The sequence below is a fragment of the Melanerpes formicivorus genome, unplaced genomic scaffold (genome assembly GCF_026170545.1).
Source record: "Melanerpes formicivorus ecotype bairdi unplaced genomic scaffold, bMelFor1.0.p_v2 SCAF_2, whole genome shotgun sequence".
Classification (NCBI taxonomy): Eukaryota; Metazoa; Chordata; class Aves; order Piciformes; family Picidae; genus Melanerpes; species Melanerpes formicivorus.
Window position 1 is genome coordinate 34,658,327 of NW_027142354.1, and position 13,931 is coordinate 34,672,257.

General features: G+C 42.5%; 1 protein-coding gene across 4 annotated transcripts in view; it reads left to right on the top strand.

Annotated features, from left to right (window-relative positions):
- PRKD3 (protein kinase D3) overlaps nucleotides 1-13,931 on the top strand; it is a 55,242-nt gene that overhangs the window by 21,516 nt on the left and 19,795 nt on the right. For all 4 annotated transcript variants that reach the window (XM_068156045.1, XM_068156055.1, XM_068156075.1 and 1 more), the window contains 4 exons: nucleotides 1,246-1,435; nucleotides 4,604-4,681; nucleotides 6,581-6,764; nucleotides 11,736-11,859. In XM_068156045.1, coding sequence (XP_068012146.1) covers nucleotides 1,246-1,435; nucleotides 4,604-4,681; nucleotides 6,581-6,764; nucleotides 11,736-11,859 — 576 coding nt within the window. The remainder of the gene's footprint in view (nucleotides 1-1,245; nucleotides 1,436-4,603; nucleotides 4,682-6,580; nucleotides 6,765-11,735; nucleotides 11,860-13,931) is intronic.

The following is a 13,931-nucleotide window of genomic DNA, read 5'->3' on the forward strand; positions in this document are numbered from 1 at the left end:
TCAGGTAGTGATAGGACTAGGGGGAATGGAATGAAGCTGGAGGTGGGGAGATTCAGGCTGGATGTGAGGAGGAGGTTCTTCACCATGAGAGTGGTGAAGCCCTGGAATGGGTTGTCCAGGGAGGTGGTTGAGGCCCTGTCCCTGGGGGTGTTTAAGCCCAGGCTGGACGAGGCTCTGTCCAGCCTGATCTAGTGTGGGGTGTCCCTGCTCATGGCAGGGGGGTTGGAACTAGATGATCCTTGTGGTCCCTTCCAACCCTGACTGATACTATGATACTATGACTAACCACTTTTTCATCCACCGAATAGTCCACCTATCAAATCCATACCTGTTTAGTAGAGAGGATGTTGCAGGGGCCAGAGTCAAAGGCTTTACAGAAGTTCAGAGAGATGACATCTACAGCACTTCCTTTATACGCTCATGTAGTGACTCTGGTGCGGAAGAACACTAGGTTGTCAAACTTGGTAAAGCCAAGCTGGCTGTCTTGAATCACCTCCTTGTGCTTTGAGGAGGATCTGTTCCATAATCTTCCCAGGCACAGAGATGAGGCTGACAGGTTGGTGGTTTCTGGTTAGGCCACACCTTGTGTACTGTGTCCAGTTATGGGCCCCTCAGTTTAAGAAGGACATTGAGACACTTGAACGTGTCTAGAGAAGGGTAATGAGGCTGGTGAGAGGCCTCGAGCACAAGCCCTACGAGGAGAGCCTGAGGGATCTGGGATTGTTCAGCCTGGAGAAGAGGAGGCTCAGGGGAGACGTTATTGCTCTCTACAACTCCCTGAAGGGTGGTTGTAGCCAGGAGGGGGTTGGTCTCTTCTCCCAAGCAACCTGCACCAGAACGAGAGGACACAGTCTCAAGCTGTGCCAGGGGAAGTTTAGGCTGGAGGTGAGGAGAAAGTTCTTCAATTAGAGAGTTGTTAGCCATTGGAATGTGCTGCCCAGGGAGGTGGTGGAGTCACTGTCCCTGGAGGTGTTCAAGAGGAGATTGGACGTGGCACTTGGTGCCATGGTCTAGTGGTCATGAGGTCTGTGGTGACAGGTTGGACTTGACGATCTTTGAGGTCTTTTCCAACCTTGTTGATTCTGTGATTCTGAGGTCCTTCTTTCTACCCTTTTTAAAAATGAGTGCAGTGTTTCTCTTTTTGCAGTCCCCAGGGACTTCACCTGGCTGCCAAGACTTTGAAAAGTTCTTATGCATGACTTTGTACCATTCTGGTGTAAAACATGGATATCTTCTTTATTCCAGCGCTGCTGCCCAGAACCTAGTAAGAGGATTCCCTCGTGGAGTGGCCGTCCCATCTGGATGGAAAAGATGGTGCTTTGCAGGGTGAAGGTGCCACACACCTTTGCTGTTCACTCCTACACTCGTCCCACCATATGCCAGTATTGTAAACGGCTACTCAAGGGCCTCTTTCGCCAAGGGATGCAATGTAAAGGTAAGTGTTCAACTTTCTGCTGCAGTGATAAATTTAAGTATTTAAAACTGATTTCAACATAATTTCTGATCGCCAGAAGGTTTTATGCTGCAAAATCAGCGGTATAATTTTTGAAAGAAATGTGTATTTTTGAAAGGATTTCAGTAGCCCTCATTTTAGTCCACTGCATGTTGTAGAGCTTTCTGAAAAATCAGATTTAATCATGTGTAGATTGAGAACAACTTCATTCCAGAAGGATAATTGTAAATGAATAAAAAAAGGCAAATATCTCCCTTGGGAACACTATTGAACAAAACTCATCGCTGAAATATTTTTCCTTTTATGGTTCTAGTACAGAATACTGGTTGTGATCTTTTGGAAAAAATTTATACAGGTGCCTGTGGTGAAACAGCTTAGGCTTCATCAGCTGCATGTTTTTTATTTAGCTTATGCTAAGATGCAAGACTTCAGTTCTCAGACTCTTGTGCAGTTTCAGGGGCATAACTGTGACACCATGATAGTGCAGATCTGTCAGCTTCACAGGAAGGAAAACTGTAGTAATGAATCATAAATATTAATATGGATATTAATGGAAATATTCACCTCCCATTTCTCCCATTCCTCTCATGTGAGTTGGTCAAATGTGAGTACCAAAGGCCAATATTTTTGAAAGAGATTAATTAATACATTTTTTGGTTACTGTTAGTAGAGGAGAGCAAATATTGTAAGCTTATAGCTGTGTTAACTTTCTTTTGAATAAAAATACTGCTGCCTCATCTAATTAAAGTAGTAGTTGTTTGGTGTGGGTTTTTTGGTGTTTTTTTTTTTTATTTTTTTTTTTTTATTTTTAAAAATTAGTATTTAATTTATTATTTTGGATTATTTGCAGTCTGTTTGAGGTCTGCATCCTGAGCTGAATTTGATGCTGAATTTTTTTTTTTGTTAGTGTGTCTCTTGGATACCTGCAATACATAAATAATGAAGCCTGAGGAAAAAGTGATTTGTAATTTTAACATGTCAATACTGCTGACCTCATGGGGTTGTTGTGACTGCATATGTAACTGAGCAAAGCAGGTTACCATACCAGTTTCAGGAAAGTGAATGACACCAGGTCAAAATAGTGTTTATGGCTGGAGAACAAGTATAGAGAAACGTTGTAGATGTGTACAGGACAGATGTAAGTATGTTAATAGACCTCCATGTATGCAGTATGATCATATACCTATTTTTAATATAGCAGGACTTGATCCCAAACAGTCAAAATATTTTCATACTGATGTCTTCTGTGGATTGCTAAGGTTTCCCCACTAACTTTCATGTGCACATTCCCAAAACTTGAGTTCTTTTAGCAGTCCCATGTTCCTAAGTACCTGTAGGAGCCCTGGATTTATTGAAGTCAGTCAGGCTTCTACTTGGACTCTGAGAATGATTTTTGGGATGCTAAGGCTATATTCATGGTCATAAATAGAATAGAATAGACCGGGTTGGAAGAGACCTTCAAGATCATTGCATCCAACCCATCAACCAATCCAGCCCACCTAAACAACTAACCCATGGCACCAAGCACCCCATCAAGTCTCCTCCTGAACACCTCCAATGATGGTGACTCCACCACCTCCTTGGGCAGCCCATTCCAATGGGCAATCACTCTCTCTGTATAGAACTTCTTCCTAACATCCAACCTAAACCTCCCCTGACGCAGCCTGAGACTGTGTCCTCTTGTTCTGGTACTGGCTGCCTGGGAGAAGAGACCAACCTCCACCTGTCTACAACCGCCCTTCAGGTAGTTGTAGAGAGCAATAAGGTCACCCCTGAGTCTCCTCCTCTCCAGGCTAAGCAACCCCAGCTCCCTCAGTCACTCCTCATAGGAGCATTCCTGGACACTGATGACAGCTGGGACAAAGTGACCCATGCTCATGAACAAGTTTTCTTAGCATCCCACACTGAGTGGCTGTATACAGACTGCCTATTGGGAATGATTTGACGGGGACTCTGATTTATGAGCTCGACCTGGAAACTGGGAGTGTGCTAATGCTGTGGGCCAAAAGCATGCTAGGGGATGTTTCTGTTTGCTAGACTAGGGAGTTGCATTGCAGTACTCAAGAATGTTTCTGGATATGGTTTAGTTTATTAGGATTGACTCTTACCTAGCCTTTCTAGTTGCCTAGTAATATTTGAAATCTCTCTGATTCTCCCAGCCCCTGTCAAACTCATGCTAGCCATATTTTGTAATAGGAACTAAATACATTACTATAGAAGAAACAGTGCATTTGTCTCCTGGGATTGTTTTCTCGTGGGCATTGAGAGGCTGAACAGGGTTGTATTTCGCTCCGTGGTTTGGCTTCTCTGCTACTGAGAATGAGGAGAGAATAATTTTTCTGGGCTTGGAAGGAAAGCTTTATTTGGATGGCAGAAACAGGCTGAATTACTAGTTTGAAAACAGTTGTGAGGGTAGTAGGGAGTTTTGAAATCAATAATGTCAATACAGAGCTGAAAATTGCAGTGATGCTACTAATAAAGGAAATTTCTGTTACTATTACTAATGTATGCTGGCATTTGTTCATTAGGCTGCATCTGATACCTTGAATGCAGAAATGGCACATGTCCAGATCAGATTCCGTGCCAGGCCAGATCTGAACATTATGTCATTTTGTCTCCCCTGAGTCAGCAGGTAGAAATGGAGCTTCAGTGTTCAGCCAAATCTGTGTTCTTAATGACAGAGGAACTGGACTTTGTGATTTACTGCTGAGTTTATTTGCCCTGTGATACAGGTGTGTGATCCTAGAGGTGCTGATGGCTGCAAATCTTAGGCAGCAGGTGGGGAAAATGATAGAGATGAGACATTTAAATCATCTAGCAATGGAAAAAATATGTGGAACAAATGAGAGGATGGGAAAAATGACATCATAATGGAAAAAGTTACTACAGAGAAAGCCAGAGAAATAGAAAGGTGTTTTATACTGGAAGAGGAAATGCTGACATAAATAGTGGTGGAGCAAATAAACATGTGACATCAGAACAAGATTGTTAATTTCCTTCTGGAGGTGACCTCATTGGTGCTATCTTCAGTTACATGCAAATGTATGAATCTGAACTGAAGCTTGTGATGGAAGTACTGAGTAATAGAATGTTAGTGTCCAAGTGGGAGAAAGATTCTGGTATCATTGGCTTATTTATCTTCTGGTTTAGATTGCAGATTCAATTGTCACAAACGCTGTGCGTCTAAAGTACCTAGAGACTGTCTCGGAGAGGTGACTTTCAATGGAGGTAAGATGAGAAACATGCTTTTAAATACTGACAGATCTATGGAGGCTTAACAAGATACATTGGCCTTTGGTTCCCTCATCTTTTAATATTTTGCATCTTTTTATTTGATCTGTCCATTTTTTTTTTTCACCTGAGATCACTGACAAATAAAAAGACTCATGGTAAAATTTGTACTCTGGTGACTTCAATTTTACTTACTGGCAAGTATGGTATGCTTTGCTTGATACTGCTCAAAGGAGATTCAAAAAATGAAGAAACCTTCTCAATGTACAAAAATCAAATGTATGTTATGATTTGCTCACTGTTCACCATGAAAAATATATTTTGAATGTCAATATTTGCAGACCAGGACCAATTCTTGTGACTTTCTCATATCAATGATTTTTAGCGTCCAGAAGTAGCCCAGCATTTTGAGGTAAAAGAGAAAGGAAAAAAACAAGCCAAAGCAAAACTCACCACTATTTTTTTTTAAAACCTCAGTTAAGTAGGGACTATTTCCTGGATAACAGCTTACAGAACTAAAAGGGAGAGGTGGGGAACAGTACATGGATGAAAGTTTAGAGTCTTTATAAAGTTTTAGATCAGTGTTAAGCTGATGAAATATGGGATGGACAAGCAGTGAGGTGAATTGGAAGCTGTTTGAATGAATGGGCCCAGACGGTGGTGATCAGTGGCATGGAGTCTAGTTGGAGGCTGGTAACAAGTGGTGTATGCCATGGGCCAATACTGGGTCCAAGCCTGTTCAGCATCTTCATTAATGATCTGGATGGTGAGGCAGAGTATATCCTCAGCAAGTTTGCTGATATCTAGGAGGACTGGCTGATAGGCCATAGTATTGTGTTGCCATCCATAGGGACTTGGACAGGCTGGAGAAATGAGCTCCTGAGGGTCATTGGACCAGACAACCTCCAGAGGTTCTCCAATTTCTACCGTTCTGTGATTGTACAGGCCAAAATCTTGATACTCTGCACCCATATATTCACTGGTGGCATGCAGCAGGTCACACTAAACTGTACAACCTGATTCGGAGGCCTAGGCAGCAGCCCTGTTAGCCAGTGGATCTGTTGCTATGGTACAACATATCCCACCCATTCAAGCCTGCCTGCCTTTTCCAGCTTCAGAGCTCTTGCCTGGGTCTTGAGGCTGGTGGCCATGAACAATAGCGTGCTTTCACCACCCTTGTGATGCCAGGGTCCTGGGGCGTATAGTTTGGGAACTGAGTTCTTATAATCCTTCTGCAAACATAAGGAGTAGTTTATTTTTTGTTCATTCTTCCACCCTTAAATTGAGGTTTCCCAAAAAAAAAACAAAAAGCCTGCTGCTGAAGGCCAGCAGGGAGTCAGATGCAAAGAAGATTTGTCCTGTTTTGCTCTTTTCCTGCAACAGGGTGGCCCACTTTCACTCACTTACTTTTGCTATTATGGACTACAAGGATAGTGAGAGCAGATTTCTGGATATCTGTTGATGGAGAATTTAATTTGCACAGAATAACTCTCTGGGTCATCTCTAGCCATTCAAAGGTTACTTTGTACTGATTATTTGTGGAACACAAGTACTTAATGAGATTTAGGTTTAGACCTTAAGCTTTTCACTCTGTTTCTTTCAGTATGATTTTTGTTTTAGTTTGATCTTTCTTGCCTTGGCATTTAGCAAAACTAAATTGATTGTGTTCAGTAGCATCATCTGCATCATTCAGCAAAAAAAGAGGATTTTTTTATACTCTGTTTGTACTTTTATTTTTACTTGCAGATATGTGAACTGATGAAGAAATTTTGTAGAGTTTTTGAGGTTTTATTTGGTTTTGTTTGCCTTTTTTTTTCCCCCCTTTTTTTTTTTCCTCCCCTCTGGTGTGTGTGTATGTGTGTTTGAAATACTATCTGAAACCTGTGTTGTTTCCAGAACCTGCTAGCCCAGGCCAGGACTTGGACATGCCAATGGAAGTTGATAGCAGTGAAATGAATAGTGATGGTAGTCGAAGTCTAGATGATGCTGAAGAGCCCTCTCCTCCAGAGGACAAAATCTTCTTTATGGATCCATCTGATCTTGATACAGACAAAGATGAGGAAGCTGTCAAGACTATCAGGTAAGCCATAAGGTAGTTTTCTTTGCTCAGTATTGCAAGTAAAACATTTCTGATTACTTAGTGTTGTTTTTTAAATTTTGCTCCTTTTTTAATTTAACTTCAAAATGCTTTGTAAACTTAACCATGTCTGAAGAAATTCTGAAGTGTGAATTGAAATAACACAGTCTCTTCCAATTGGAAGAAGTGCTGTGCTATGTCTGTTACTAAAGAAATAAAACTATTTTATTGAAACATGGTGAAATTTATGACTTAATGTAGCTAATCCATGACTGAGGTCTTCATTACTAGCCTGAAATAGTTTCTGTTATATGTGTTGATTTAAAAGGAATTACTTGAGATTTTAATAATCTCATTATAGTCTGTATGCATTTTAGGCAGAGGTTTGTTCCTGTTTGTCTTGAATGTGATTTTTCTTGAGTCTTCTGTTTTCAAACTGCTATGTAGTTCCTTCAGTAAGGTTTGATCTTTTTGCTTTCTGTATTACTATAAATAGCATAACCTGATTTTAAGTCATGGTGGAGTTGTAGAAGGTCAAACTAAAGGTCATTCAAGCTCAGGGCATAATAGCAGGTGTGTGAGGAGGAACATTTCTTTCAGTGATTTATAACTCAAGGACTTAATGAATTGAAAGTAGCTTCTCTTTTGTATTCCACCTCTGGGTAGGCTTTTTCCATTTCTTTCAAATCTGTTTTGAGGCAAATAAAGTTATTCATCCTGTGGCAGACAGTTCTACAGTGTTTGATATTTCTAGACGTTTGTAGGATCCTTTTCTCAATCTTCATTTTTCCAGGCTGAAGAGCCCCAGGTCCCTCACATACAGAGGGCAGAGATGCATCAGTCCTCTAATCATCTTTGTGGTCCTCTGTTGGACTTTTTCCAGTAGTTTCCTGTAATTCTGGGCTGGTGAGCCCAGAATTGGACAAAATACACTCAATACATTACAGTTGCTCTCACATAAGGAGCAACTCTGTCAGCATGCTTTGCTGGTCTGTCTTAAAGTATGTGGTCATCCATGACAGAATTTCAGTCATGTGTGCCATCCCACCATGTCTTGTAATTGGCTCTGCATCCACACACACACCTCTAGTTCTTCATGTTTATTCTTCATGCTGCGGGTGTTGGTGTACAGGCATTTTAAAGAGGTAGTTGAGTAAGAAGATTTCCCTGGAGAGGTGCAAGAGGATCTGCCCTAGTTGTACATGTGCTGGAGGTAGTTGGCCTTCTGGCTCTCCTCTTGGAAGGCATCTAAGGAACATTTGCTACTGCTTTGCTTGGCCTAACTTATTCCCTGGTTAGCCAGGAGTTGATACTCCTTATTTGTCTATTTGTGGCTGCCTCCCTTCCTTTAATGTTGAAATAAATAGAATAGAATTAACCAGGTTGGAAGAGACCTTTAAGATCATTGAGTCCAACCTATCATCCAACACCATCTAATCAACTAAACCAAACTAAATGGAGGAAAAGATAACTCGGACACCAATGTTTTTCACTTGCACCCCCAAGGCTTTATAGTTTTCCTTGATTCTGCTCAGGTTCTGGCTCACAATGCTGCTCATGCAGTCATGGAACAGTAACACTGGGTAGTAATTGGTGCTTTTAATGAATTGTGGCACCCTCAGCAGTGTATTGGTTCTTAGCTCCTGGGAGGCAGCAGACATCTTATGACTTCCTGTCAGGTTGGCAGATAGGTACCTCAGTGCCCTGTAAAAGAGAGTCACCCACTTGTGCATCCTTTTTATGGTATTCCCTTCACTGTTGATGAAGTTTTTCCTTGTAGACCTTGCTTATGGATGTCTGAAGGTGTTAAAGCTTCATATCTGGTTTTAGTGGTGATGCAGATGGTGGAGGATGAAGCATAGTCCTGTCTTTTTGAGTCCAAGGTGCCTCTTTCTTCGTGGTGCCTGTGGCAGGAGCATGATTTTGAAACCACTTAGAGTCTCCATCTTGGCTGCTTTAATACCTTATGACTGCTTCTTGCAGCCTAGCTACTTGGTGTAACACATCATAAACCTTTTGCAAGTAGTTATGTTTTCATTAGGGGAAGGCTCTGGGCACTCCCTGCAACCTAACCCCTGTACTGAAGAATCCTTTCTGTCCAGGTCTGGCTCTGGCTGGGTGGATGTGTCAGACTTTTTAGGGGCTTTCACTGTAGGAGCTCTGGCTTTAGCACTAAGGATAGTGCCCACCTTGTGATGGAGAGCCCTAGAACACTTCCCTGGGCTGAGCACTCAAACGAATGACTGCCCTGCCCAGCAACTGCAGCACACTGCCCTGTGTGCTCTCTAGGGTGTGCCAGGCAGCTCCTGCTGGGTCTCTGCTCTCCCTCAGGTGCCCCTGGCTTGAGGACCCCCTGTCTGCCTCCAGAGATCAGCCACAGAACTGAACCTGGCTGCTGCTGTCACATGAACCTGCTTCATGTTTTTTTGTGTTTGTTAATGTCTCTTAGTGTCACATCTAGGAGCTCTGGTATAAAGCAGGAAATTTGATGGTTCATTCCAGTGCTGTTGAAACCTGTACTGTACTAGCTGATTACTCTGTCAGAATATTAGATTGTCAAATTCTTGTCTGCAGGACAGTTTACATCCCTGATCATTGGTAACATTTTCTAGTGAAGCTATGCTTTGAATTAACACACCTCTGTTTATATTTTCATAAATTGAAAGTATGCTTTAGATAGAGACCTCAATTACTGTAGTAACAATATTAGGAAGTCTCATAATCAGCTGACACAGAATAGTGAAAATAGTAGCAATGCAGATTTTTTTTGCTTTTTTTTCTTTTTAATGCTGGATTAAGACCATCAGCCTCAGTTAATTGTTTGAGGGAGGTTGATTTCTATAGATGTCCTCATTCCAGTGTGTTTCTTCTGTGTTCTGTAATTTAAGTACTGTAATACATGCACTAAGAGAGGAACTAAGGAAGCTGTTAGATTATGTAGGAATAAAATTAGGGAGGCTAAGGCCCAGCTGGAACTGAAGCTGGCCACCTCAGTCAAAGATAATAAAAAGCATTTTTATAAATATATTAACAATAAGAAGAAGGGCAGGAAGAACCTGAACTCCCTAGTGGACCTGGAGGGGAACACAGTTACTGAGGATGAGGATAAAGCTGAGGTCCTGAACACCTTCTTTACCTCAATGTTTAACAGCAAGGCAGGAGTTCAGGACGAGTGGTCTCCGGAGCTGGGCGTTGGGGTCAGGGAGCAGAGTAATACCCTGGAAATCCATGAGGAGTTAGTTCGGGACCTGCTGAGCCACTTGGATATCCACAAGTCCATGGGACCAGATGGGATCCATCCTAGGGTGCTGAGAGAGCTGGCGGATGTGCTAGCTAGGCCACTCTCCATCATTTTCCTCCAGTCCTGGCTCACTGGTGAGGTCCCAGATGACTGGAAACTGGCCAACGTGGTCCCCATCCACAAGAAGGGTCGGATGGAGGAACCTGGAAACTACAGGCCAGTCAGCCTGACCTCAGTGCCAGGGAAAGTGATGGAGCAGATTATCCTGGCAGCAATAACTGCGCACCTGAAGGATGGCCAAGGGCTCAGGTCCAGCCAACATGGATTCAGGAAGGGCAGATCCTGCCTCTCCAACCTGATCTCCTTCTATGATCAGGTGACCCGCCTGGTGGATGTGGGGAGGCCTGTGGATGTGGTCTACCTAGACTTCAGCAAGGCCTTTGACACCGTCCCCCACAGCAAACTGCTGACTAAGCTGTCAGCCTGTGGATTGGACCACTACACTCTGTGCTGGGTTAGGAACTGGCTGGAGGGCCGGGCCCAGAGAGTGGTTGTGAACGGTGCCGCATCCAGCTGGAGGCCAATCACCAGTGGTGTCCCCCAGGGATCAGTGCTGGGCCCTGTCCTCTTCAACATATTCGTTGATGATCTGGATGAAGGGGTAGAGTCAGTCATCAGCAAGTTTGCAGATGACACAAAGTTAGGGGCAGATGTTAGTCAATTAGAGGGTAGAAAGGCTCTGCAGAGGGACCTCGACCGACTGGACAGATGGGCAGAGTCCAATGGGATGGCTTTCAACAAGTCCAAGTGCCGAGTGCTGCACTTTGGCTACGGCAATCCCATGCAGAGCTATAGGCTGGGGTCGGAGTGGCTGGAGAGCTCCCAGACAGAGAGGGACCTGGGTGTGCTGATCGACAGCCACCTGAATATGAGCCAGCAGTGTGCTCAGGTGGCCAGGAGGGCCAATAGCATTCTGGCCTGCATTAGGAATAGTGTGGCCAGCAGGAGCAGGGAGGTCATAGTGCCCCTGTACTCTGCTCTGGTTAGGCCGCACCTTGAGTACTGTGTCCAGTTCTGGGCTCCTCACTTTAAGAAGGACATTGAGACACTTGAGCGTGTCCAGAGAAGGGCAACAAGGCTGGTGAGAGGCCTTGAACACAAGCCCTATGAGGAGAGGCTGAGGGAGCTGGGATTGTTTAGCCTGGAGAAGAGGAGGCTCAGGGGTGACCTTATTGCCCTCTACAACTACCTGAAGGGTGGTTGTAGCCAGGAGGGAGTTGGCCTCTTCTCCCAGGCAACCAGCACCAGAACAAGGGGACACAGTCTCAAGCTGCGCCAGGGGAGGTTCAGACTCGAGGTGAGGAGGAAGTTCTTCACCGAGCGAGTCATTCGGCATTGGAATGGGTTGCCCAGGGAGGTGGTTGAGTCATGGACCCTGGAGGCGTTCAAGGGGAGATTGGACGTGGCACTTGGTGCCATGGTCTAGTCATGGGGTCTGCGGTGTCAGGTTGGACTCGATGATCCTCGAGGTCCTTTCCAACCTAAGTGATACTGTGAAGAGAGCTAGTAGGAGCTCAGATACCTTATCAATTTCATCACTGAAATTTTGATGGGAGATGAAGGTTCTTGAAAATTACAGGCTAAATATGTAGTACCAGTATAAATGCAGTGCTATTGTATTTTAACTTGTTAAATATTAACCATCTTGGTTTATGTTTTTTTGTTTGTTTTAGTCCTTCAACAAGCAGTAATATTCCTCTCATGAGAGTTGTACAGTCAATCAAGCACACAAAGAGGAAGAGCAGTACAATGGTGAAGGAAGGATGGATGGTTCACTACACTAGTAGAGACAATCTGGTCAGTGATTTCAGTTTCTTTCTAAGTTAAGTTAAATTATTTCTCTAAAGCAGTGCATTTCCTCTCTCTTATTTAGATATTCTGATTTACAGTAGCATTTGAAAGGACTTGGCCATGGTGTTCATTATAAAGAAATTTGGTTAAAAGGACAAACTGCAGTTTATTCAGAATTTTTCATGTGGCATATCAGTACTTTTCTTTCTTCCTTCTAAGCAGGAGAAGCATCTATAAGTTGTCTCAATTGAATTGCATATGAAGATTTCATCTTTCTTGATAAAATAATTTGGGATAATTGCTTATGTCTTCTTTCTTTATCATTAGAACTAAATATTTGTGTCAGTGTTTTTATTCTACTATATGAAAAGATTGAAATGATTATAAAATGATGAGTACTGAATTGATAAATGCTACTATTCTAATGATCCAGTGTTTCTCAATATTTGTGTAAATATTGGAGTCCTTAATTCCTTTAGCACTTCATTCTGTCTAAGCATTATTGAATGCCACCTGCCTCTTGATGTCAATGGAATCAAAAGTTGTGGCTTGACTATATGTCCTCAGGTATGCAATCATCCTCCAAAATAACTACCTTGTTTGTTTATTGCACTAGCGGTAATGATTGTCTTTGAATCTTCTTAGGCAATCTCCTTCTCTTTTTTTATGGAAGATAAGGAAGAATGACTGAGTTCTTTAGACTTGTCTGATGGGAGGTAGTGAATCCTTCTGGTAGTTGAATGAAAAGGATGAATTGAAGAAGTTCCCAGATCTGATGAAGTAGTTTGTGATATTGAGACTCTTCATGAAAAGCAGCATAAATACTTATGTATTCTTTGTTTCTACACAGAAGTCTGATAGAAGGGAACTTCAGGAGTCAAGCTGCTGAAATCAAGCTGAGGGGTGATGCTAGCTCAGAATACTGTAGTATGTTTAATTTAGGGGATTTCAGCTAAAGACCACTATGTGTGGTCTGTCAGAAACTGCCTTACAAAAGGCTTACTTAAGTACAGTTTTCTAATAACTAGATGTATTTATCAGAAACCAAAATAAGTATCTAGCATATTTCAGATGAGATTCCAGCTAGGGCCACTAACAGACACAGGTATCATCAGTTGGCTGTGGAAGAACTAAGGCCAGGTAGCAGACAAAACTGAATAGCTCTAGCAAAATGCACGAGGGCAGACCTGGTATTTGGCTTGGATTTAATCTTTCAGTACAGCAAGTACTTTTTTTCCATGGACTTACTTGAACCTCTTCATGGAACAATGTTCTCATTTTATACCTTAGCTCAGTTTGATTTTCTTACCTGTCAGCCTGCCTGCTACTCAGGTGCCATGCAAATGAGTGGAGTATTCTGCCCCAAAGCAAGATACCTTCAGCCAAGCAAGCACTCATACAGCTTCCTAAAGGAAGGAGACTTCTGCATTAGGCATTACAACGCTGGTTCTTTCCCTTGACTGCTCTGCTATCGGCAATGTCAGCCTGTTTCTGGTTCCTGAAATAACTTGGCCTTTCTGCCAGTTTCAGAGATCCATTTTTAACAGCAATATCTGTTTGGTCCTTGCTGACCTGGGATAACAAGATACTTCACTCTTTATAATGAGGAGTTCTGTATCATCATCTGTATTCTTTTCCTCACTCTGAGCCAGTCCTTTCTCAGAACAGGATATGGACAGATTTTGAATCATTGAGTGAATTTCTAACCCGTTCCTTAATAATTTTCCCCTCCAAACTCTTCCTGATTAATGATTTAATAAAGAGCATATATAACCACCGACAGGTTCATCTTTATGCTTTCCCCCAGTTCTCATTCAGTGCTCACTAAAAATTCAATTTATTTATGACTTAGCTTTCCTACAGGTAGTCTTTGCTTCACCATGATGGGTGTGATTTAAGCTCTGCTGTGTACGTTTCAAACTTTGTCATCTTAGGCCAGAATTAAGGGTCTTGGATTTTTGCCAGAGAAAAATAAAAATGGTTGTCTAACTATATGAGTATGAGGCAAGCAAAGTAAGTTAGATTCAGAAGCTTCTAAAAGCTTCTTTATTTTGGGGAATGTTCTTTTACTTAAAATT